The sequence below is a fragment of the Seriola dumerili genome, unplaced genomic scaffold (genome assembly GCF_002260705.1).
Source record: "Seriola dumerili isolate Sdu_G_001 unplaced genomic scaffold, Sdu_1.0 BDQW01000874.1, whole genome shotgun sequence".
Classification (NCBI taxonomy): Eukaryota; Metazoa; Chordata; class Actinopteri; order Carangiformes; family Carangidae; genus Seriola; species Seriola dumerili.
Window position 1 is genome coordinate 28,907 of NW_019175129.1, and position 27,684 is coordinate 56,590.

Here is a 27,684-nt window from a genome sequence, read left to right on the forward strand (position 1 = left end):
AAAAAAAAAAAAAAAAAAAAAAAAAATGTGACCCACTACTTTAACATGTTGACTTCTTCAACGTCTCTGTCTCTCTCCACTGTGCTGAAACATTCACCTCTGGTCTCTCTCTCTCTCTCTCCCTCTCCATGGTTCTGAAGCATTCACCTCTGGTCTCTCTCTCTCTCTCTCTCTCTCTCTCTCTCCATGGTGCTGAAGCATTCACATCTGGGCTCTCTCTCTCTATGTTACTGAAGCATTCACCTCTGGTCTCTCTCTCTCTCTCTATGGCACTGAAGCATTCACCTCTGGTCTCTCTCTCTCTCGCCATGGCATTGAAACACTCACCTCTGGTCTCTCTCTCTCTCTGGTGCTGAAAAAACTCTTTCTATGGTTCAGAAATGATGAAACCCAGACTCTGTCCTTCTCTGTGGTGTTGAAACATTCAAACCCATGCTTTGACATGACTATTCCCTTCCCATTTTCAAATGTACAAAACTTAAGATTCATCATCATTTTGTGTCACCATTGACAGACTGTACAGTGTTGAATAAATGCATCAGTGTTTTGCGAAAAAAGGATACTTTGGTACAGTCTTGTACTATACAAGACTACAGGTACAGGTACAGTCTTGTACTATACAAGACTGTACCAAAGTATCCTTTTTTCGCAAAAGTTATGATAATAATGTAAAAACCATAATAAAAACTATAAAAACTATTGCAATAGCTTTCATTCTATATTTTATTCTCAACAATTTCTTATCAATATGTTTTAAACATTTCAAACCCTGACAAATGGATGGATTTTGGTCATATTCAGAAACTTAGGTGCCTAATAAGAATGCATGAAGTAAAATGTCAGGATAATACTTCCTCTTCTGCCTGTTTAATCAGTTCTTTTCTATAAAAAAAACTATGCATTACACAATCACACTCTTTTGAGCCTGAAAGCTGACAGTTAACATATTCAAGAATTGTTTTCCATGTAAAAAAAACATTCCCAAGAAACAAAATCCTTCATTTGAATCACAAATAACTCACTGTGTTGTTGGAAGAAAAAGCTTTGTGGTTGAAAGCTTTGCAACATAGCCAAACCACAAGCAAAGTTTGTTTAAATTCGACAGAAGGGACAGCGGGGTAGAAAGGAAGAACGTTCTCTCATTATCGCCCAAAAACAGAGAGGAGGGGGTCCATAGCACATTTTGTTTGAGGCCCATTTCATAAGAGCCCAGTAGCAGCTTTGTGTACACAGAAATGTATTAAAAATATATACATATATTGTACACTGTGCAAGTAAGAATATGTTTAAGCCCTGTGTTGGCATAGGCACTTTCACATGTCTTTCTTTTCGAAAACAAAAGCAATACATCAACAACACATTTCCAAAACGTATACTGTGATTAAAATAAAGCTGGGTTCCCATTTGTGTATTTCCCCCCTCTCTTCTACCGATCACACAGGTTGTTTCACTTTGACTTCTATTTTCATTTGTCTTCTTTATCTTTTCTTCCTCCCTTTTCCTGGTTCCCTCTGGTTTTATAGTGCTCTTCTGGTAGGCTTCTTAGCTTCTCAGCAGCCTAAAAACACAAACATTGAGCTTTTATACAACTGTAAAGACAAATGCAGAGACAAAGAGCGATTCACTGCAATTCTGGATTTGCAATTATAATTAGTGTGCTGGAAGAAGGTCAACTTTTTTTAATGGGCCTGTTGTAAGGGATGTAGGCCTCTCTGACCGTTTGTGTTTTCTCTGATATCTCAGTTTGCTATTTCTGTTTTGCTATTTGTCTTTTTATGTAAGCTACATATGTGTGTGTCAGTGAGTTTAACGTCAGATTCCGTTGATTCGGTCTGATAATTTTGACTGAAGATTAATGACGCCATTGCACCTGAAAAGTCATCTGTGGCAAGAACCGTGGAGAAACACCCCAGCTGTCACAAGTGAGAAAAGTGAATGAGGGAAATCTGAGGGCAAATGGAGAAAAATTAATCTTGAGAATGACTATGAGATCTACTAAGAGATGCTTCGTATTTGCAAGGCTACAGATGAGCCTTTTCTCTAACAACATCAACAAGAATATCAACATTCCTTGTGTCATGTTTTCCACTGTTGAGAAGCTAACTAGTCCCCCACATATTACTACCTTGACTTTGTGTCTCTCAATGAGCCTACTGAGCTTCTTTTTTGTGTGGTCCCCCAGGGTTCGATTCTTAAGCCACTGTTATTCAACCTGTACATGATTCTGTAACATTGGGTCAAATCACAAATGACAATGACGTTGCTTATCACAGCAGCACAGATTATATTCAACGTAGCTCTTTCACCAGGCGACGATGGTCGCTTAGACTCACTCTATCAGTGCTTAGGGCAAGTAAACGGCTAGGGACAGTTAAATTTCATTGAATTAAATAAAGACAAGACAGAAATCAATTTATTTTAAAGTTATTACAGAGCTTGTTTCCAGAGCTATAAAGACAAACACCCAAGACAGAAATCTTGGTGTCTTAATTGACTCTGATCTGAGCTTCAGTAGCCACATCAAGGCAATAACTAAATGAGCATTTTATTATCTCAAACAATGAGCAAGATTAGACGTCTCATGTCTACACAAGCTCCAGAGAAACTAGTTCATGCCTTCACCTCCAGCAAGGTGGACTATTGTAATGATCTTCTGAAAAAGGCCATTAGACAAACAGCTCATTCATAAGTTCAGAGTAGGGCTGGGACGATTATCCGATGTAATCGTCGTTGTCGATTATAAAAATTATTCGACGTGGAATTTTAGTGTCAACGTGTCGTGTAAAACCACACAGGGTAAATGTTAATAGAACAAAACCAGAACTTTCTAATGGGACCGTTTATATCCATCGTCTTTGGTTTACCCGGATACAAGCGCAGCGCAAGGGCTGGGACAACGCAGTGATGTAATTGAAGTCATTGACTATGTGAATGATTTGTGTCTGTGTAATCTATTTGAACAACATGGCGGTGTCTACCAGCAGTACGACGGAGCGTGTGGAGCAACACGCGGCAAAAAAGGCTCGCACGCGGTCCTCCAAAGTTTGGGAATACTTTAATCTTGACACCAACAGTGCGGTAATCTGCAGACTCTGCGAAGTGCATCTGGCATATCACTCTAGCACGACAGTCATGCACGAGCACATAAAGAGGAAACACCCTGGTGCAGCGAAATTACTGTTAGGTTAATAAAAAAAATAATCGTTAGATTAGTCAAATAAACGAAAAAATAATCGCTAGATTAATTGATTAAAGAATAATCGTTTGGAACAGCCCTAGTTCAGAGTTCCAACAAGAACCAGGAAAGGTGAACACATCACTCCTGTTAAATCCTTAAATCTTTACAATTGCTCCTAGTGACCTACAGAACAGATTTTAAAGTGCTGCTGTCAGTTCCAAAATCAGTCAACAATTTGGGGCCAAAGTATATTTCTGATCTCAGAGTAGGGCTCTTAGAGCTTTGGGAAGCAGTCAGCTGGCAGGACCTCGACAGGGTGGAGCTGCTTTTAGCTGCTATGATGCACATAGATGGAACCAACTTCTTGTTGATGTTGACTTTCAAATCTTAATGAAAGGCCTTTGGTTGATTGGTTTCTGTAATCCACTTTTATTTCCTTTGTTTGCCTTTGGGGCAACTTTTAACTTATTACTGTACTGTAACTGCACTGCAACTGAATCTCTGGTCTACTAATATCTTTGTAGATTTGTATTTCATTTTAATTGTATGTATTTTATTTTGTTTCATATATTATATTCTGTTTTATTTGCTTTTATTCTGTTTTTTATTCTTATTTTTTTAATGTTATTCCAATGCTTTTGTCTACATAAAGCACTTCTGTCTGAAATGTGCTTTATAAATAAACTTGCATGGCCTTTTCCTTCATAGTCTCTGTATGTAAACAATAATACTAACTTTGTATCTCAAACCTCACTACTATATAACAGTGGAATTGTACATATGTTATATTACTCACCTGTTCAGGGGTGAGGTCTCTCTGCTCCAGAGCAAGCATCTCATACCCGACCATAAACTTCTTAACTGAAGCTGAGCGGAGCAGAGGAGGGTAGTAGTGAGCATGCAGCTGCCAGTGGGAGTTGTCTTCCTTTAAATAGGGACCAGTGGGGGCTCCTGGATAAAGAGAGGGAAATATTTGAGTGGAGACACAGGACTAGTTTTACTCTAAATGGAGAAAAGGTCAATCAGAGACTTTGATTAGCAGCTTAATCTAATCTAACCTAACTGTTAATGTGTGTGTGATACTCTGTCAGTTCCTAATTATCCATTTCAAGAATATTTCAAAAAATGTATTTGCAATCCATAAAATGAAACAGATTTTATTATTACATTCATTTCATTTTGTTCAAAGTAATTTAAATTGTTTGACAGTTTTGGGTTCAGTGACCATTCAGCTGAACAATTGTTCTAAAATCAGTATGTAAGGTATCTAAAACTGTAGGCAACAATGGCAGCTATAGCAACAAAACCTTGTGCAAACTAACTAGTTATGTTTCACAGGTGAAACAGACCAAAACTTGAGTTAAACTGACTGAAAAAAAACTTGGGAAAAAGGAATACTTGTGCTAAGTGGTAAAGGTATAAGCACAATAAAACAGTCTGAGGTGTTCTGATATAGAAAAAAACAAGACTTGGACTCACATATGTCTGGTCTTATATATTTGTCTACAAGGACACCTTATTATGCGTTATATAGGGTTCAACACTAATGTCTGCAGTGCAAAAATTATATCATTCATGCTGCAGAATAAATTTTATTTCCTCAATGTGTCTGCAAACAAAAGTGTGAGACAACCAAATTTCCCATAGGTGTCCAACTGGTTTCAGATCTGGTGACTGTGAGGCCCACATGATTTACATCATTTTCATATTCATCAAACCATCCAGAAACCCACCCTTGGAAGCATCTGCCTTCATCATGTTTTTCTGCTTCTTTATTCAGGTTTTTTACTTTGTCACCATCTGCATGTGTAACTTCACAAAATCCTGCATGAAAAATTGCATTACTGCAATAGTCTCTAAATCCTCTCGAGAGGGTCATTCCAAAGATACATTTTCAGTGATTTGTGACTGTATTTTTCATTTAAATACCTCCTTTGCTGCCTGTTTGGCTATCTGATCTTAGTGGAAGGTAATGAGGTGATCAGGGAGGAAGAAACTGCTGCGACATATCTGTCTTAAAAAAAAAACACAAAATAAGTAAAAAATGGATCCCTGGAGGTATTGTGAGCTTTTCCTTTAGAGTCGGCTTTCTGACAATGGGGGCTGATCAGACACAGATAAGGGCGACAGGAGGGAGACATAAAGGAAACTAATGGATGGCAAAAGAAAAAAGAAGAACAAAGCAAAGACTAACGAGTCTAGATAAGGAATGGATAGAGATGGATGCTCCTATTAGTAGACAATTACATAGTTTTAAATCGTCCTTGTGTTTGTTCTGCTGCAAGTGTGTGGCTGCATGAGTGTGTGCATAATTTTAGAATTAACATAAAAGTTACAGATATTCCTAGATAGGGGGCCACCTGTTGTTACTGGTGTAATAATCAGAGACAAATCATAATAAGGAATAAGCAGGTAGCTTTATCTAATCCCTGATTTCCCAGGTGACTCCAACACCATCCAACCACTTCTCCCTCTCCACTCTGCCACTAATAAACCTAGCCCTAAATAAAAACCGGCTGCCTCTAAATGAGCTAAAATAAAGCAGAAACACAGATGGGGAGATAAAGCAGCTCATTATGTGGTCAGTGTGTACAGTATGTGTGTAGTGTGTGTTTGCGCTCAACAGCAAAGTCTCGTTTCCCTTAATCCCCCTTGATGATCTTAAAATAACACCAGTATTTTGGGAGTTGAAAGTTCTTCTTGCAATTGAAAAAAACAGTTGGAAGTAGTGCAGCAGTGGAAAAACACTAAGAAAGTGGTCCACTGCTAGATGTTACAAAAAAAGGGAAAAAAAAAAACCTTAATTCCACATAGTCAGAGGATCTTGAAACAGTTTTGGCAGTCGATATTTAGGGTTATTTGTTGCAATAGTGGGAAGTAATTCCATTTTAATTTGAATTTTTAGCTTTGATTCATACTACAGATGGCATATTACACTAACTGATCCATCGGAAGAGTGGTGTAGTGGTGTAGTTTATTTCTGAAACTGCTCTCCTCCTCTCTGCTTCACTTGAGGTGGCTGAAAGAGACTCAACTGTGGGAGGTAACATGTCTCAAGCTGACGGCTGTGTGACGGATTCTTGATGGAAAATAGCAGCTGCAGGTGTTTTGACACAGAGAATGAATAGAGGCAAACCTCACTTTGCACTTCTTTCCAGTAGGTTGCAGTTGTAGCTCAGGCAAAGCTTGTTAGTTCACTTTGGACAAGGTAACATTACCGTACCTCAGTTAAGGTGGTGTGATATGAGCAATGCCTTGACATTACCGCAGACTGTCAGCCTGAATTTGTATGTGCGCGCGTGTGTGTGTGTGTGTGTGTGTGTGTGTTTACTACAATGTTTTCCTCCATAACCTATTTAGTTTGCCACTAAAAAATAAGATGATCCTGCTGAATACCTGCTTATAACCTTGAAAACATGGCTGTTACATGACCTATGAGTTTAATGTCTACATATGAAATAAAATGGACTAGCAGATTAAAGCCAAAACTTAACACAAGATCTGCAGGAGGCTTCACTACAGGCAACTCTAGACTGAGATTTTGCTTCAAAGATTGGATATCTGATAAAATAAAAAGAAGAAAGTGAGTCGATGACTGTGTCCTCTCCTGCCCTCTGTCCTTCTCTCCGCACTACAGTTTGGGGGAGAGTGTATCATCTCTCTTTTTATAAACTATCTTTCATGTGGGCTGCCTTGCTCTGAGCATGAAAAAGCAGCAACAGACTGACAGCAGCAGGTCAGCGACCCGGGTATAGTGTGTTCAAAAAAGATACAGATCTTCATTCTCTGAAATAGATGAGAGGATATAATCATGGCTTGAAAATTGTCTCTCTTCAACATCTTAAATTTTGATGAGTTACTTTCTGTCTGTGGAGCCGTGGACTCAATTAAACAAGATTTATTTCAACCTCATGGTGAGTTCTTATTAGTCGGACAATATGCGGATGGCTTTGGCCTGAGGCTACTTATGAAAAGTGAAAGAAATATGTATATTACAAAATATATATTAATTTGGAGAAAGTAAGAAAAGGGACAAAACAATAGAGGAGGAAAAAAAAATTTGTTCTAAAGAACATTACCAAAGATCAGTGTCCCTGTTTTTGAAAATCGTTAAAACCATTCTGTCAGAAAAACAGGCATGTACTTATGTTATCTTGAATTTTCCTCTAGTTCACGCAGCAGTGAGGTTTCCTTTGTCTAAAACAACTCGGCAGGATGCAGCTGCAGCCGGGATTGAACCTGCAACCTTCAGCCTCTATAAGGATCACTCTGACCGCTCAGCCATGATGACACCGCTCTCCTTTCTGTCACAAATCACTCATCGCATCACCGCACTCTGCTGAACCTTCATCCCACTTTGAACCGGCCAAAAGGTGTTTCAGTGACATCGCTCAACGAAGAAAAAAAAAAAAAAAGGTTTTTCCCCTCACTGTCTCAGTGCAGGTAACTATCAGAAAATGTCAGTGCTGAGCTTTAGATTCACACGAGGGACAGCTGCCTGGATGTCAAACACCTTTCTGTCTAAAGCTTACAGCCTTGTGTGTGTCTGAGCAAATTGCCTCTTCACGTTCACAACAGGCCAATTAAATGCTCGTCAGGCCGTCAGTGAGAGAAGATTCACATCCACATCTTGACTGATGTGATGCAAGTTATTTCAAAATAGATTTATTTTGGATGTTATTGTCTGAGATCTATGCAAATGTGTTTATCACTCTGCGTGTTCTGTCAAAATGAAAAAGTAATTTGGCGCTTGTTGCAAAGGTGACAAGCATCCAGGGTTTTTGCATGTGTGCTTGCTCATTCACTTGCTCTCTGTCTCATTACGGCTACTTTTCCTCTGACCTGTGGTGTTTTGCTGTGATGCAAACGTAATGGAGCCAAAAATTATTTTATAATGGTGACATTATGCAAAAAATCTGCATGCATGTATTCAGAGTGTTTAAATGCAGCCTTTTTCAGAGTTCAAGTTATGACATAAAATGTAATTTAATGTTACTATTTACAGGTTCCTGTTCAGTCAGTGTCGCTTTCTAAGAGTCCTTGACCAGTCTCTCATTTAAATATCGAAAAGACGAACGCTGTGCAGCTTTCCTGTCTCCCCATCCTACTTTAACTGAATTACACCATGAGTGCTCTTTTCCTGTGAGAACTCTGGCTTTCTATAGGAGACACAACATTAAGTATTCTGATGTGTATGAGTGTGGGCTGAAGGGGTAATGAGAGAGTGGCATTAAAGCTGAGAGTTTCTTGTTTGCCAGTTTATTCCAGCAGAGATGATGCTAATGCAGCGAGAGCTTTCTAACCTGTAGAGAACGAGTTCTTTCCTGTGACATTGGACAATCAATATTCATATGCGATATTAATGCCATGTTGGTGCATGATGTGAGCTAATATAAAATTACATTGGACAGAAAAGATTGGAGCATACTGACTGATGAGACAAGACGATGGTGGAAGATGAGAGGAGAACCCCTCTGTGTGTAAAATTATATTGATCTTATGTTGTTACCAGCATAATACAGAGTGAAAATTGACTTCAAGGACAAAAGGAATGAGAAAAGGATGGAAGGATGGCAACAGAGTTAAAGAGAGGATAAAGAAAGGGAATAGTGTGACGAGATGGAGGGAGGGAATGGGCAACGGAAAGCGAGGAACACAAGAGGTGCAAAGAGAAAAGCAGGAGGTGGCATCTTTTCTGTTGCTTGACATGAAGATGTGGAGGTGGAATGTATTTAGAGTATTAAAAACCTGCAGGGTGTCAAGCTGTCATAAAAACTTCAGGTGATGTGTGACAACATTTTAATGCATGTCTTCCCTCTTTATCGCTTGTCATTCCTGTTTAGGAGTATTTTACAATCCTGACTGTGAAAAGACTCGATTTCACATATTTCATCACCGACTCTTGCAAATTACGGTCACAGAAGAGCACACTGCCTCCAGACTACTGTCAGCGAAGCTCATTCACATATCAAATTGACTAAGAGCACTAGCTTACAGCCGGCGTGATATGTGAATAGCCCCCAGTTTGTAGCTGTGCTCTTGGGTTCCAATGCACCACCAATCCGCAGATTGTCATGTATTTAGACTGAAATTATCTTTAATCTTTTCCCCCATCTGTCCCTCACTCCGTCTGTCACTCTACAGAGGAGACTTTAAACAGGTTACCACATTTAAACCAAAACTTTTTTGTTTTTTTTCAACCCTCCTATTCTCCCACTTTTTGTCTTACCGTGCCAGCCCATGGAGTAGGGGAAAGAGACTTCAAACAGATTGTCATACTTGGTCAGCAGTCGCTTCATAATGTCTGCCAGATCTGACAAAGAGAGAGAGACAGAAAGAGATAAAGTGAAAAGAAAAAAAAACAATACAAAAGTGGAGGAAGCAAGATGATATTCGTTATTGAGTATTGTTAATAATGAATGACTTGAGGAAGGGGAGCTGAAGAAAGTCCATGTAAGGGTGAAACCTGAAAAACAGAAACTGAAAACTGAGCGAAGACTATACGGCTGGAAAAGTTGGAAATTGAAAAGAAGATAAAACTTTCATTCATCTTGAGGGGGAATGAAATATAAAAGAAACACCTGAATATATGATGAAAAAGTCAGACAGACCAAAAAAAACAATGTGCATACTGTAGTTACATAAACACGCACACAAGTTTCTCTGTTACACACAAACCCTAGACAGATCTACCATAGTTATTTGAATTATCAATTAAATTAACATAGTAGTACATTATTTCAGTCATAAATAAAAAAAATAATAAAATTGAATAATGCAGATAAAATGTAATAAAATAACCAAATAATTACTCAAAGTGTTGATGATTTGACAAATGCCCAAACCCAATTGAGCGTCATGGTCCATGAAACCATGCATGACGATTTATGTATGGTAGAAAACCTACTGAAAATACCCATAGGAACAAGTGTCTCTGGGATACATAAGTACTGTTGTGCCAACTTTGCACGTAATCGGTTAAATACCTCCTTGATTGAGCAAACTCTTAATGGTAATTAAGTCATCATTTTAGGCATCAGGCACTAGCATCAACAAATCAACCTGCTGCTCTGCTGGCTGCAGGCAAACTACTGGCACAAGTTGTGACTCCACGGTATGAAATGACTTGAAGTGCTGGATCAGAAGTTGGTTCAGACCACAAAAACAACATCCTTTCTGGAATCTGCCGACCACAGGAGCTGATTTTGATTTGTTTTTCAGAGCTGATGCCTCTCCCATGTTTAGAGTGAAATAGCGCTGATGGGCTGTGTCTCAGAAGACACCAACCCACTGATGCTTCTTTTCTATGTGCCTTAGGCTCCACATCTTGACTTTACACAAGATCAGTCTGCTAAACAGTCTCAACTGTCAACATACAGTAGGTCTTCCAAGTGAGTCCGTAGTTAATTTGCAGAGGCAGTGGTGTATGTTCTTGAAGGAGAATGGGTTACCTTACTAGATCGTCTCAATTTTAAGAGAATTAATTTTCTGAGAATAACATCTGTCAGAGTGATTTAAACCCCATACTGTAGGAAAAGAGGGAACTGAACAAAATAATCATTTTTTTTAACTATCAAGGTGCGTTTTTATGGTTTTATAAATTCTATAAAATTGGGAGGGCTGACAGGGATACAAATATATGTTAAATTTCATTAGTCTTTAGATCTGACTGGATTCATTTTCAATTTCTTTTATTCAAACACTATAAGCACCACTCCATGAACTGAAAGTTCACTGTTGGTCTAAAATAAAGTGATTCCTCCTCCCCAAGGCGCCCTGAGTGGGAATCAAACCTGCAGCCTCCCCACTGAGCTACTGACTCACCTTAGACAACTCAAAATTGCCTTGTTTTTCTCTTAGTCACTCACTTGGTCAGTATCTTTGCACAACCACACACACTCACCCTCCCTCTCATCTGCTGTCAGGTCGCCGAGTCTGAGGATGTGTCGTCGTGGTAACAGCAGCATCTGGTAGGGCCACGTTGCCCAATATGGAACCACCGCCAGCCAACGAGAACTCTCCACCACCACACGCTCCTAAGAGAAATGACAATGTTTTTGAGTGTCAGGGGAAGTAATACCACATGTTTATAGATTTTATTCTTAATTGTGATTTTTTTCTTTCCAACTAAGCCTAAAACACAATGCTGAAAAGAAACCAGAACTTTTGGGATCTGTTCCAGAAGGAAGCGAACATCATTCAAAATGCAGATGACATAAAAATCCAACTTTATACTCTGGTGCAGCAGTGTGATTCACTCAATTCATCTCAAACATTGTATGGTTTTAAAAAATTATGCATAATTGTTTTAATATGGCAATATACCACACCAGCTTGTTGAAACCAATTGGAGCCAGTGAACCTGAATCTTGGGCATCTATGCCAATCATCATTCAATTGGTTGAGCTCCTTGAACACATCTCCTCTGTGAATTTAAATTTTTCAAAAACAGTTGAAGCATTTTAACAGTCAATTTATCCACCAGTAGATTACAGAGGACAGCTGATCTCACAATATGCTACTGCTTGACTTGTCTCAGCTTTTCTCATTTCATGATTTTGTTCCTCCTTTTCACATTTTGCTTTTTTACAATCCTTCTCTATTTAGCTCTGCTCTGTCTGACAGATATCCTATAGACAATACAATCCAGCATATGTCAGCTGTTTGTTGCACGTAATTACTGTGCGACAATGTAAGCTGTTTTACAGATGAATGGTGATTGAACATGCTGATGAACAAACCGTACTTCACATTTACCCACCTAATGTTAGAAGTGACATGCATATACAAATAAAGAAAGACAGTACGAATTAACTTGATCAGACTGCTTTTGGCTTATGGACCCAGAATCAAAAAGACAGAGCAAAGGTTGACTGATCAGGTTTTCACTGAGTTTAAAATGGTAATAATACAGGTCAGTCAAGATTGGCTGTTTGCAGCAAGAAGCCTTATTATCATAAACTGTTTAAATGCAGAAAGTGGCAGAAGCTGAGATTTAACAAGCTGATGAGCGGGCACAAACACGACCTAACCTTAGTATTACAATCCATTAGAAATAGATTAGCTCTATGTTAGAGTGTGTGTGTGTGTTTTTTTGTGTGTGTGTGCGCATTTTAACATATAATATCATACAATAACTGTTATTATAGTTATTATAGATTCTTGGCAAAATCTGAGGCACTCAAGAGGGTGGTGATTATAAAGTCTTTATTTCCTCATGGCTTCATTATAACAATAAAAACATCCGTATGCATTTCAGCCATTAGGCCTTCAAGTATAAAATGGCCACCTTTGGCTTCTTCCATTTATAAAGTAGCATTAGTCATATGATCAGAATGGACAGAGAAGTTGTAACATGATAGGTCCAAGAATTTGCCAAGAATCTAGAATGATTTAGATCCCCACACTGAAGAGCACCAGAGCGACACTTTTTTTCCACACTCAAGCAGCACTCCTAGCACTTTTTTTTAACTGTTATTATATATTTCCTAACACAACTCCCATCAGTTATAATTAGAGCATATGATGCACTGTATTAATTGATTTTTTTTTTTTGGCCATTTGAGAGAGAGGAACTCTAAAACAAGCATACAAAACACACAGTCCTGACAGTTAATCAAGTTACTTAAAGGGGCTATTTGTAGGTTTTCTCTTCCACCAAACATAATTTCTTGCCAAGAGCAGTTGGTGCTGATTGTCGCTTGACAAGAACTTCAGCCATTGTTGTCTTTATAAAACAAGAGGTTATAATACGCCCTCTGAGCAGCACTACATCAGACTGGAGGCTACAGTGAGCCGCTAGCTGGTTAGCGTGCTAACTTCAGTAGAAGAAAAGACATCATAGAGACAAAAGTTAACATTGGTGTTGCTTTCCATCTCTGGAGACAGCTCTTGGTGAGTAAAGGAATGAAGTTTCATGCGGAACATCAAAACATTCTTCTAGACTGGTAAGAACTGTTAATGCTAACATTGGCTATGTAGCAATAGCAAAACTTACAAATAGCCCCTTTAAATAATGTAATATCAGCATTTCAGCTCAATCAAACACAACCTGAACAGAGGCATAACTTGCCACAATGACTGAAACCACTTGTGCTGGTGTGCAGGGCCAGAGGCATTTACCACTGTCATCTCACACCATTTAATCCTTGGGATCACAACTCTCTAAAATTTGTGAATTTTACATGTATAACCAACAGAAAGTATATACTGGGAATCCTTCTGCCAACACTCATGGTGCTGGGCTCAGAACTGGAGTTGTTCCAAAAATCCACTGGCACATATTTCCACATATTTTTCAAGATGCTATTTGGCTTTACATACTATGTCTACAAAGCATTGTACTGTTGAATGATGAGTCACTGCTTTATCTGTCAAGATGTCAAAACAAATTCCTCTCTTAGCCTGGATACCTGCACATCATTTAAATATAAAACAGATTTTGTTTTAGATGGCTCTACTTTTTTTCTCTCATTCTTTCTTTCACTCTTTCCTCTGATTTTCTTATTTTTTATTTTATTACATTTTTTTGTCTTAACCTTGCATTTTTATGGTATGTCAGACAATTGTATTTAATATTCTTGCGCTGTGTCAATAGTATGAAAAATAGTAAAACAATCTGATCATCTGTAATCAGACAAAGCAGAAAGAGTAAGAGCATCCAGGGCTATAATCTCCCAGAGGTTTGAACAAACTTGTCCAGCAAGGCATTAGTGCATAATTAAGGAATCTACAGGGAATGCTGTGCTGTTTAATAACTGTGGAGGAAAACAGAGAGTAATCTAAAAGAATCCCAAAGTGTTCAGTTCTCTTAATGAACTGCACTTGCAGTATAGAATTCTACTTAGTGCCTGGTACAATAACACTTTGACTAATGCCTCCCTTTCAACAAATAGGATATTTTGAGGAAGGAAAATGGGATGAAAAGGCATAAATATTATGTGTATCTGCAAAGTATTTAGTGACACCACTGTGAACAACATTTTAGGTGGTTATGCATTATTGATCGGATCCATTATTTTTACTTAAAGACAAAGATTTTACCATTTTTATTCTGGTGAAGGTTTCAGCTTTGTGCTCCTCTGCCTTTAACAGTATTATAGAGGAGAATGAAGATAAATAAGAGAGAACATGGATGGAGAGGAAAGATTGAGGAGGAGTGGGGTGAACAGAGAGAGAGGAAGCAAGTGTTGGATGTCCATAAAACACACACCTCACACGAGGCAAATCCTGCAGTTTTTTCATTCAATTAGCTTTAGAAAGTTTTTGTTTCAAAGTCAAGTGTGTCACCTGGGAGCCCGAACCCCAATTCAAACTCCTCCAGACACTGCAGTGTGCCAATTTACGGTCCTAACCTTGGGTCAGACAGACAGGAGCAAAAATACAAGCACACGTGCACGCGCGCGCACACACACGTGCATGTGTGTGCGCGCGCACACACACACACACACACACACACACACACACACACACACACACACACACACACACACACACACACACACGCACACACACACGCACACACACACACAAACACACACACACAAAAATGCACTAACGGACAGGACCAAGTAGTTTAAGGTATTCTTCCAAACAGACACACACTTCTGCTCCCACTCTGATTTTATAAAGGTCAGTCCCCATGAGCAGCTGTCTAGGAGATTCTAAGTGTCTACTCTGCTCTTCTCAAAACCTTAATGCTATTCTCTCACACCCACACACACGCACGCATGCACGCACACACACACACACACTCCCTGTAGAACAGGTATCAGCTCATTCCCTGAATGAATCAGTGGTTCTCTGATTTCCCTTTCCTTCTTACCTCCACATCTCTTTCTCTCTCTCTCTCTCTCTGACTTTGTGTCTTTGTTTCCGTCTTTACTTGTCTCTCTCCATCCCTTCGTCTCCTTCTTTTGCTCTCTCTCCTTCCCTTTTCATCTTACCCCTCTGCCTCTGTCTTACTTTGTGCTTCAACTCTTTTCGGTTAATTTTATACTTGCTAATCAAGCCCATTCTCTGCCTCCAACTATTCTTGAAGAGGAGTGAAATACTTTTTCTATAGACACTCAAAGAATCAGCTTGAACTCAGGAGGAGAAAAAGTAGAAAAACCCTCCTATTGAGATAGTCCCCAAGTGGATTTCAGCTTCGTGTGTAGAAAGTTCTAGGTCTTATTTGGTCCAAACGTCTGAAATGGGATATTCCTTGGTCTTACAATACATTTTTTTAAATCACGGTTATGTTTTCTAACAATATGAATGCTTAACTCTGCATATCAAATGTAAAATGACATTGAGATGATGTTTGATACATTGATAACCCTAACCAATGTCTGATGAGTGGATCAATACCAACTCTGTGTTTTGAAGAAACAGTCCACCATTTTGGGGAAAACTTGTCTTCGCTTTCTTGCTGAGGGTTTGGTAAAAATATCAATACAACTCTCATGTCTGTGCGGTAAATATGAAGCTCCAGCCCGCCACAAGTTAGCTTAGCTTAACATACAGAGTGGAAACACAGGGCAACTGCTAATCTGACTCTGTCCACAGGGTAGGAAATCTGCATACCAGCACAGTGTTTTAGTGCTCGAGTCCAGGACTAAGACTCAAGTACAACCTGATTTTCAGGACTCAACTTGAGCATTGACTGCTTTCGGACTCAGAAGTTCGAGATGTGGACTCAGACTTTTATTCCTAGTTTTAGTGGCTCGACTACAACACTGTACCAGCACCTCTATAGCTTAATTATTAACAGATTGCATCTTGTTGTATTAAACAGAATGGAGTCTCCAATCCTGGCCAAGATAACCACAAACAGATATAACATGTTTGTAAGTGGATTTTGTTACCTTTGGACAATGCCAGGCTAGCCGTTTACCCCCCCATTTCCAGTATTAATGCTGAGCTAAGCTAAACAGCTGCTGGCTCTAGCTACATATTTACCATACAGACATGAGAACGGAACACAATGCCTCCGGCCCTGGTGAAAAAAACTGGCATCAAATTATTGCTGTATAACCGCAATAACAAAAATCTGTTCATTACTACTTAAACTCAAGGACGATTTAGAGGTTTAGAGGTCACCTAAAAAGTAAGGTGACAAAGTGCTTCCTGTTAATCTCATTAGATAAACTGGCAGCACATTTTATTGGCTTCTCACTGGATAAACACACATGAAGCCAGTTTCAACAAGGGGTTTTAGCTGTGAATATAACCTGAGATTAAGTATATTAAATAATTAAGTAGCATAAGTAAGACATCTTCCTACAGCTTCAGGCACAGAGAAAAAAAATTTATGGCTCTGTCAAGTTTAATTCTCCTGCAGAAAGTTCATGGTTTCCACTAAATGTCTGCTTACTAATAAGACATTTGCCAGCATGGTAAATGTGCTCAGACCCTGTCTTTTTTTTACTGTTATTGAACCTTCACACACATGACTGGAGAACCACTCAAAAAAACACACACACCCACACCCAAACACACACACACACACACACAAAGTTGGTTTTCCTTCACGCAGGTTGAAGATGTATGCTGCAGCATTATGCTAATTAGCATCTCTGCTGTCCAATCACACGGTTCACTGACTGAAAGACAGGCAGAGGATGCTGATGGGAAAAAGAGAGAATGATGAAGTAAGAGAAAGAGTGGGAAACATGGCAGGAAAGGGTGGAAGTAGATGGATGTGGGGAGAGGCAATGAGGGCAATCACAGTGAGAAAAATATGATGCCACTGTTCCTCTGATGTTTATTATAAACCACAAACATATAATTATCTAAAATGAATTTGATGTTCTCTTTATCACTGATTATATTACTGATATTACCCATGTTCATCAAATCCAAATTTCAGTGAGGTAATTCAAACTAAGTAGTTAATTTATTCATACATACCTTTTAAATCACGTATTACCCATTATTCATTTACTGTATCTGGGCCCAGGTTTGTTGCGTATCTTAAGGTTTATTCACTGTATTACCCTAATTGCTGCAAATTGTCTGTTTTCTCCCACAACAAGGGGGAAAACTGCCTTCTCTAAGCGATTGTTGAAAGGTATTTAGGTGAACCCAAACTCAAGTTGGACTTAATGAGACTGGAAGAGAAGTAAATTACGACTTTCTGAGGGTAAAATCTATCTTTAAAATTCCTTTTGAAGTATCATTTGCCGGTGTGTTTGTATGTGTATGTGCTGTACCTTTTTCTCAGCCTCTTGCTTGGCGTACTGCAGCAGCAGCGGCTCTCCATGTTTCTGATAGTACGCTCTCTGACAGCGGTCTGACAGAGCCGGCTCATTAGGCAGGAAGTTGCTGGCCCACACCTATAATGTCACAGGGAACAGGAGGAAGATGGAGGAAGTTGATGATGAGACATGACAAAAACCTCTAGAATCTATCTATAAAGTTAAGAGTTATGTACAGTAATACTGCACTTTATTTAGAAAATTAAAAGAACCTGTCAACTTTTTCCCACCGCCCTGATTCCAAATGGTCACATTATACCTGTGATTTGATGAGGTTATATAACAACACCACTCAAATAAATATTTCACAGATGCTGAGATTTTTGGGTTTCAAAACTCACTTTTATTTTTCTCTTTCAGGCTTTTTAGATTGATAAATGGGTTTTCTGCTGCAGCCACCACTTTCATTTATTTCAGTACACTGTGAAAATCAACCTGCAGACACTAAAATGTAATTGAGATGGGTAATTCATCACAGTGAACAACATCAGGTTGGTTTCATGTACAAGCATAAATGGCCTTAAAAATATGTGTAGGGTCAGTAGACCCACTACACTAGATAAACTACAGTAGATGAACACAAATCATCTGTCAAACTTGGAACAGTTGTGCTGATTTCACATGAGACATTTTCTGTATTTTGTGTTTTGCCAAGTGCTCAGGTCACTGGTCTGAAGTGAAGGCGAGTCTCTGCTGAAAAAAGGTGATGTTATGTGCTTCTGTATATAAATCGCAACTACCAACATTTGCTGAGGTTTTTGGGGCTATTTGCTTATGTTGCCATGCAAGTGTCAATCAAGTCTAACCATTAGGAAGCAGCTTAGTTTTTTGAGTATTATTACTTATGAATATTAAATGTTATTCAGACTTCAGTTTTCAGGGCTTTAAGCATATAGTAGCTCTTGGATTAAAATAAAATTCATTGGACATGCATACTCTGAATTTATTTATCAATGCATGTCTATTGTGCATTTACATCTGCACGAGTATCCTATTTTTGATCATATTTGGAATATGGGGTTTAAATGGATCATGAAAAACCTGGTTATTTCAAATCCCTGTTTACATGATCATAACAGTATCCAGGTTTCTGATCATGCGATTGCAGCCGCGTCTTGATTTCTAACCATATCAAGTTCTCGAGGTAGTGTATCCAGTTTTCTAAAATTGGGATATGATGTTCACATGTACAAAACATGAGCAGGAAGCTCCAAAAACCCGATCACAACATGGATACTAGTGAACACACTCAGTCTGTCCACTGTCCTCACTCTGTCCAGCAGTTCTCTGATTCATTTACTCAGTAAATCCCTTAATGTACTGTAAGTCTGCCACTTTCTCCCCTCAGTCACATCTCTACCAGATACAAAGTAAAACACTTTAAAAAAGGGTGTTGATCTCATTTACAATTACAAAAACAAATACTCTCAATAATTCTGTTGTGCACAACATTAAAGTCACACCAAAATATAGCTGTAGCAATCAGTGTGAAACTGTTTATTAAACCAACACAACAACTGATTCAGCTACAGTTAACAAACTGTAAATGTCAGAGCGACATTTAACGTGCCCATAGAGACAGAAACACACACGCACTGACAAAATCAGCGTCCTGATTGTGGTTAATAACATCTATAAAAAAAAAAAAAAAAGATTTACAAGTTCAAAGCTGCTGTTTTGATGTCTAACTGAGACAAACACATTGTTCAATCTTTGCTCTCATCAGCCACCAACTGGCATTCTGTACCACACACTATTCACACAACATGAGACAATGGTATTAACTGTGACTGAGGAAGTAAACATCCCTGAAACAATAAACGTTTGATGCCAAAAAACAGACAAGATACTGTAGGTCATTTAATTTGTGGAAACCATTCATCTGTGTCACTCACCTCGACAAACAGCACTGCAGCCCATTTTAAATCATGTTTTGGAGTAAACACTTTTAGGCTGCAAAATTAGCTTCATAATGTACTTCTACGGCATTTCAGAACGCTTTTTATGGTCTACAGTGAACATCACGACAGGCATTAAAATAATTTATTTTGCACTTTATGGTATTTTAATGGACATAAAAACAGGCAAAGACTGCCAAATGACTGGGGTGTTTACATATTGGTTTGTCAAAAGTGGCACCCAGAGTATGAAATTATGCAATGTATATTCATGCTCTGAGCGTCAGACCTTCACCAAAATATTGATTAGTGATGGCTGCACTGAGGAGTATAAATATGTGTGTATGTGGCCTACAGATGGGTTTCTTGTCATAATTTGTGCAAGCTGTCCAGGTTAGGAATTGCTGCAAACTGCTTTGTTTTGATTTCTAGAGAGATTCTAGGCCTTTTACAGTATAGTTTTACTGAAAGGAACATATTTGTGCCACCAAGAGTAGTTTTTCCAATTATTACATTCCATCGCATCATGAACAGAGTAATAATCAGAGGCATTCTCTGCTGCTTTGAGCAGCACTGCTTCAGGCTGCATGGCAAATTGTTTTCTGATTAAACACTCCTCTTCTCACCCAGAATGCAGTGCAGGAATCCCACTGTCATAGGCTGCTATAAAAGGAAAAGGGAAAAATAAGCTGCATTAACTTCATGGGGAATGTAACAAGGGTCCTCTTGATGATTAGCACCTTCATCATTTTTTTATTTTGAGGCAGTTTATAAGTGTCCTGCTGGCCTTGCCTCACGGGCACGTGTCATATAATGCAGTTGTATCCTCCTCTGTTTAGATTCATGAATAATACTTAGTATGTAGTAAAGCAACTGCAATCAGATAATTGTTGAAAAAAAGCTGGGAATTAGTAATGTTTCCTGGTAGTTTTGCCTTAAGCCTTGGTAAGATTCTGTACACAATTGCTGCAATGACAGTAAACAATCAGATTAGCGTAATGTTAATATTAATGGTTTTGAATATTGGCTAAAGGCTGTGCCATGTTTATAATCATGATCCTGGAAAGACAAAGATACAAACACTGTGTGAACTGTGTGAATATGCGTCAATATTCTACATCTGCAAGCCTCCACGCATTTTTAATAGTATCTGCACGCCTGCCAACATCTGTAGCTCTGGGTCTATTTGAACACCTGTTTTTTTGTATACACAGATCTATCTCCTTTCCAGCAGCAGACTGCTGATTCACAGAGAAAAGTAGAAAGAAGTAAAGATAATACACTCTATTCCTATCAGAGAGAACTTCTGAAAATGACAAGTATTACTCTTAACAGCTATTATGACACCATCTCCGCTTTTAAATTCAGCATCCAAGTGCTCTTCAACAGTGAAATACGTAGTTAGGGTGTAAGTATGAACTCGATAACCGTCTGCTCCTGAGAGGCAAATGTTTTCAAACACATTCTCTGCACTTCACAGAATTAATACTGTATATACTTTGGGCTGCTTATATAAAAAAAAGGATATTTCTATTCCAGAGGCATAAGTTTCCCTCCTTCACTTACATGAAAATACATACAACTCCATTCCTCTGAGACCAAAGTTATCAGAAGCAACACTGCCTCCAGAACATGATTAACATTTTCTGTTCGTTATTCTTCAAAGTTTTAGATCTATGCTTCATACGTTTTGGCCTTGAGGGTTTGCCTGGCTGTACTCACAGACAGGCACACATTAACACTACTCCTCTCTTGGACTTTGATGTTGTAAGAAAGGGAAATCTGGACTGCAGGAAATATGAAACAAAACCGCTAAAACTTTTAAAAAGCTCCATCAAAGGCCGGATCCAGGTTTGATTTTGAGTTCTTTTATACTGGACCACACGAAAACAACACAGATATTTTTTGATCTGGTAACACTTATACAAGTTCACAAGACTATGTCAGCACCTGAAAATATATATTTTTGGGCTTTTAAACCATCAAAAACATGAAGCTGAATGTGTTTGAAGCAACTTTCTGAAGAAACAAATAAATAACAGCCCTTGGCAAGGAAAAAGATCCGTGATGGCAGATTTATGATAGTGTTATTCTGAGGTCACATACTGCCCTCTGCTGTTCATTTCTATATCACAGTCTCAGAAAACTTAGAAACACAAGCTTACTTGGATTTCTTTGCTCTATCTGTCTGTCTGTAGAGAGTCAATTATTTATTTTACCCCAAAAGCTTGAGGTTTCCCTGGATTTGAAATGTCATAGATTAACCAGAAAAGAGGAACATCAGCGACTAAATGCAGTCAGCTGCTGTACTGTGTAACAGCAGCTATTAAGTTACAATAACTCCTTCAATGAGCTCCTCATCAAAATGACATTAAACTTTTGTAACTTTTCCATTTCAAATATCCATTATGTTTTTGTAATGTGCAACACAACTGTCATTAGGAGCATCTTTTCTGTTTGATATTAAAAGCAGCAGCGTGGACGGCAGTGAATAATCAAGACAGTATTCTTAAAGGAATAGTTCAACATGTTGGGAACAAGATATACCCCATTAATTAGTGAGCTTTGATAGGCATCATCTTAGCTATTTGCCCCTGCTTTCAGTCTTTATGTTGCGCTAAGCTAACCAGCTGCTGGTTACAGCTTCATATTTACGGGACAAATATGAGAAATATGGTATAGATCTTCTTATGTAATTGTCAGCGAAAGAGCGCAAAAGCTTATTTCCAAAAATCTCAAACTATTCCTTTGAACATTTTCAAAAAGCACTCAATAAAAACCATCAGCTCTTGTTTGAGCGCTGTCTTTAGCATGAATGAGACAGGCTATATTCTCAAAAGGACTGAAAGTGGTTTTCATCTGTTTAACATATTTTTCCATCTCTATCACAATGAAATTTGTTTACATTTTGCTCAGTCAGTAATATTCTGATCATAAATACAGTTAAATTTGGTATAATAGCCTCATTCAGAGTGGCATCTGTGGCCAAAAAGTCATCTTTATTTGCTTGGATAACATATTATTCTGACAATATTGGAAATTCAATATATCACTTTGTCTGCCTCAACTAACCATCCTTCTGTTTTTGTCGTTCTCCCTCCTGATTGTGCTGTTTCTCAGCATCACACTCTGAGGTAATAGTCTAACAAGAAACGTCTCTGTCTTTCCGAGTTGTCAGTCTTGCTTGAATCACCTTACCGAATGGACAAACACGAAAAGACAAGAAAACGCCTGAGCAGTGATATAAGTGTGACTGTCTATAAAAAGCAATAAAGGAGGAAATAACATAAACACACATTCACTGATGATTTTAAAACAAAGAGTCAATTAACAGCTTCTATGTTGAGACACGCCTGGCTCAAAAACTTTTTAACACATGTCAACGTCATTGTCACAGTGAATCTGAAAAGCCAGATGTGCAAATTGGACCAAAGTGACAGATTGTATTGTGCAAAAGTACAAACATATTTTAACAGGTGGAGCTGAAATCACTCAAAATCCAGACAAGGTTGGAATAATGTAGCAAAAAAAGGGGTGATGTGTTTGCACATATGTAGAAGTCAAAAGAACAGCTTGCATGTGTACGTGCATTTCCTACCTGACAGTGAGGATGTGGATTTGAACAACCCATCATGGCTCCTTTATTCTCAAATATCTGAAAACAGAAAATAAGAGGGCAACTTAGTCCCAACTTTAGTCCCTTTCATCCTTTGCAAATATGACATTTTACTGATCCCCTGGTTTAGAATATGAGTTAGAGAAAACTTTTTTATCCTAGGTTGACCTGTAAACATGATCTAAAAATGTCAATCCTTTACAAAGCACACACTTGTTGAATTACTGTGTAGACTGTGTTGGAATATATAGGCTAGTATTCTGTGATTGACTATTTGATCAATTTGCATAATACAATCCTTCGGTTTAATTGTCTCTTTAATAAAACACAAAAGAAAATGGATGAAACCCTTTTTTTAAACTCAGCAACTATAGTGCAACAATTTGTTAATGATTCCTCAAACTGTAATTTTATGGCTGTAGGTTGTGTCTTCTCACAGTAATGGCTCATGAGGATATCCAACACACTGAGCTGACGGAAAAGCTGTAATTTTCCTAGCTTCAGTGTGCATACACCTATTAATGTACATGGAGATGTACATCAGCCATTAACCTCTAAATCGACCAGCAAAATGCAGTATCTTCATTTGCTGTCATATTCTCTGCATGCGATATAGGAAACGCTTCAATGCTAGCTGTATAAACTTTGACATCTTATCTTATCCATATCCTTCTCTCTCTGCTGCTACAGTTTGAATTTGCGAGTCTGCCTAGAGGCATCATTAAAGTTTCAACTAATCCAATAAGAGAGGTATTAAAATGAAAAATTGGAAAGCACAGAAAACTGGATGATCAGTGACGCTGGAGCACAGGGTGAAAAGTTTACCTCTTACAATTTTACAAGTATCCAGCCCTGGGAAAAATTAAATCATAATGTGCATAATGTGATTAGGAATGTGTGTGTGAATGTGATTAGGAATGTGTGTGTGTGTGTGTGTGTGTGTGTGTGTGTGTGTAGCACATACCTGAACCCAGGGGTAGGTAGTGCCAAGCTCTGCAACAAGCTCTGTCCACTTGTCAATCACCTTAACAACCTCTTCTATTTTCATGAGAGGGAGGGTGATGTCAGACCAGGGATGGAAGCACATGACCTTACTGTAAAACACATAAGACAGAGAGAAAAGCAGCGGAAAGCATGTACACATTAGGCAGGTAACAGGTGCTGCAGTACTCTGAAACTTGAGGAAGTTGTATTTATTTTTTTATTGATGTTAAAGTGTTGTTAAAAATGTTTTTGTTGTCGCTCCTGTAATTGTTCTGGTAGTCATGAGTAGTAAATGTGTTGTCTTTCTTGGGTTTTCCTTGATGTACATTGATTCCATTCAGTTGAAATATATTATTCAGTTGTGTGTCTTTAAAGAAAAAAAAATCTACACTACAGGCTGAGAATTTGCAATGGTTTTAAGCTACTCAGCTCTCTGCTGTGCGTGTCACACTACTGATTATTGTGCATCAGAATTGTAGAATTGTAGATCAGAAGGCTGGTTCGAAACATTTCACGTTCATGACTTAATACAGCATACTCCCAGGAATAAAGATATGCAAGATCTGACCACAGGTAAAGCTCTTATTCCCTGCTTACCAATATACGGCTTCTGGGGTAAATATCACTGCACTGAAATCTATGTCATCGTAACATCTTTCTGAAGTTTTTATTAGAGTGAAACACCCCCATCTGCTGGTGGCACATTGGAAACACACATCTTAATGTATGTATTACTGTGTGTTTGTTATTTTGTTTTGCACGAAGACATCCATTAAACAAGTGGCATGCAGTGTGTTGATTAACAAAGTGAGCTTCACCAAAGAGCTGATTATGATGATGACAACCGCAACAAGTAATGAAAATAATAGTATCATTCATTAAGATACATCCCTTAATAAATTCTAACCTAATATACTAATTTATATTATATCATATTACATGTCACATTATATATTCACTGTACATTTCTTTACTATATGTGTCATTAAAACGATTGTATTATTGGTATTGTATTTATTGGTAAAGGATCAGGCACAACATCAAACATATATGTTGTTTGATATCTGAAGTTGTAATTACCCTTCATTGTCAGTCCCTCATCATGTTTCAATAAATAACGCACAAACTTTTTATACAACGAGAACGAGAGAATTCACATGAACTGTTCAAGTACTGTACAGTATGTCTGTCTGTGACATCGAGCTTTGTTCTTACCAGACACCCCTGGCAGCTTTAGACTGGAACAATGGGTGCTGAGGCGGACCTGAGGAAGAAACAGGAAATGTGAGTTGTTTCAAAAAGTAATAATGTGTGACTGTGCACTTTCAACACTTTATTTGCTTTGTAATTTTGACTGAGCAGTTTATTGGGCTTGAAGTTATCTCAAAATAAAATATTTTGTGCCAAAATGTAAACAAAATACTCCTCAAATTATTCAATTTAAGCAGAAAAATGCTCTACACATGCATGCTAAATAACAAAAAACTGAATAATCACATATATAAATGCAGCAAGCAAAGAAGTCAATGTGTAGTGAAGTGGAAGTATGGACTATGCAAACAAAAATTGGGTTTAATTCTTACATAAATATAGCAACTAGTCATTAATTTCCCATTACGAGAAGTAATGACTTGTTATTAGTACTTTTACAGTATTAGAAATTGCACTCACCTGGATCTGGAGCATCTGGCTGAAGAGCAGGGAAATCATTTCCAAAAACAAAAGTACTGTCATAGTCTGGATTTACCTGGAGGGACGGAGACAGACAGACAAACAGACAAAAAGGGGATTGAAATTCCACATTCATTGTGTTGTCCAAATTGAATACCATTAATAAGGCAACATATGTTGTTTGGTAGCTAACCATTACCAAACTAACTGTCATTCCCAGTGTAATGTAGGCCTAAGTACACATCTGCTCATTTATTATATCGACTTAGTCTTACCTCTCCATTTGCACGTGTGTTGCCAGGACAGAGTGGATTGTGGGGGTCATATCTGGGAATGTGCTCCTCAGGAGGTTTTTCTACCTGACCTGCCCAGGGTCTCTTCATGCGGTGGGCCGACACCAGGACCCAGCTGTCCCGCAGAGGGTTATAACGCAGGTGCTGATGTTCTGAGGTATATGATATATGCAATAAGACAAGGCAATTCAATTAAACACACATGCTTACAGAGAGTGCTGGTTCTCTTGATATCCAAAAACCGACCTAATCATGCTATTTGTAGTGCTAACAGCTAGATGGAATTACTTATGTGTCTTGTTGAATGATGCCAAGTATGACTTCAATTAATTATTATTTCAATTATCTATTAACATATCATTTTAAAAATTATATTTTACAAAACAATAAATCATTTAGTCTATCCAATGTCAAAAAGAATAATATACTCCTTGTTACACATAAGCAACACATCCAAACGTATTCAGGAACAAATGGGTTAAGTGCCTGTAGATTCTTCAGGATTCATTGTAGTAAGCAACAGGAACTCAAGTCACGAGGCCTCACAGCTGGCTGTGTACTAATGTAAAGCAATGAGCAACCTGTCAGTTCAGCCTGACAAATTAGCTTTATCATTACATTGTGTCAGTGGGCACACTGAGTTGACATCACAAAACATACTGATTTCAGTATGCCTGAAATCAGTATTAGCCTACCCAAAAATATACAATCTCGTTTACATGGAAACTCAACGAGACCAAATTCGGTTGAAAAATATGCTAATTTACCATTGCTCTAGTATCAAACAAATCTACCTCATTGTAAAATATAGCTAAAGACATTTTATGAATTGCTTTGACCTACCAGTAAATTTGGCTGGTAAAAATTCCACGAAGCATCACTTTGGTTCGCAATATTGTTCATTTTTAATCATTTGGTTACAAGTGTGATACGTTTTAATGTAGGGTAATGGAATAGTAATTCTAGAGACTGCCAATATCGATGGAAATGCTCGGTAGAGTAATGAATCCGAGCAGAGTTCAACAGTGTATCCTACTTATTTGCAAATTGTCTGTTCGTGTGTATTTTGAAGTTCAGCAAGGTAAAGTAAAACTGCCAGACTTTAAATGGAGTTTGGAATTACTACCTTTGCACAAACGTTAACAGTATCTGCTGCAGCTACTCCTCCTCAACTTTGGTGATAAAACTCCATACCTTTAGGATCAAAACTGACTTCTTTTCCGCTCATTTCGGCCGTGTTGTTACCTCTGTGTTAGCTCTCTCTGAACTTTAGGTAGCTATTACTAGAGCCATGCAACGAGAGAGTCGCATCGGCGCAGGTCCAAAATGCTTTATCGTCACGTGATTCATAGATCCCGGAAGTTCATAGCGGGGAATTTGAAAACGTAAATACAGAGACACAGAACTGCAATTTTTGGTAATAAATAGTCAGTTAATTAATTGGTTTACGATATTTATACAGCAGTGACTTTCAGATAGGACAGAGGGAGACCAATGGGTGACTATCAATGATTGTCATGAATTAATGTCATTAACTTTCATTACATTTCTAATAAACTCAGAAACATGAATAACATGTTAATTAGTTTGTGCCCTTTCCTCTTTGTTGTCCTTACCTATAATCTACACCACAAAGGGGTAAAAAATGGTTAGCTCAGGTCAGCAGAAGCAACCTTACCATCACTAAAGATGCTAACAACAAAAAAATATGTGAGAAATTCACTTACCATTTGGAAGCTTAATGTTTGGCTCATTAAAAATAAGAAACAGGGTAAGGCTTTTAAAACCTCAGTGAACTGAGACA

The 27,684-nt window shown here is 38.2% G+C and overlaps 1 protein-coding gene across 3 annotated transcripts; it reads right to left on the reverse strand.

The window, feature by feature from the left end:
- Positions 1-714: 714 nt before the first annotated feature.
- On the reverse strand, positions 715-27,190 carry galt (galactose-1-phosphate uridylyltransferase). Of its 3 annotated transcripts, none has more exons than XM_022766593.1 (11): positions 27,126-27,190; positions 25,863-26,032; positions 25,588-25,663; positions 25,132-25,180; positions 23,897-24,026; positions 22,915-22,971; positions 17,374-17,496; positions 11,082-11,214; positions 9,408-9,491; positions 3,975-4,129; positions 715-1,558 (listed from the first exon to the last, which is right to left on the reverse strand). In XM_022766593.1, exons 2-11 carry the CDS (start codon positions 25,968-25,970, stop codon positions 1,466-1,468), a joined length of 1,008 nt encoding a protein of 335 aa, XP_022622314.1. In that variant the 5' UTR covers positions 25,971-26,032; positions 27,126-27,190; the 3' UTR covers positions 715-1,465. The 3 variants fall into 3 exon arrangements, with proteins under 3 accessions (XP_022622314.1, XP_022622312.1, XP_022622313.1); XM_022766591.1 differs by having other exon boundaries at positions 27,075-27,183; XM_022766592.1 differs by lacking the exon at positions 27,126-27,190 and adding an exon at positions 26,724-26,826.
- Between the last annotated feature and the right edge of the window lie 494 nt (positions 27,191-27,684).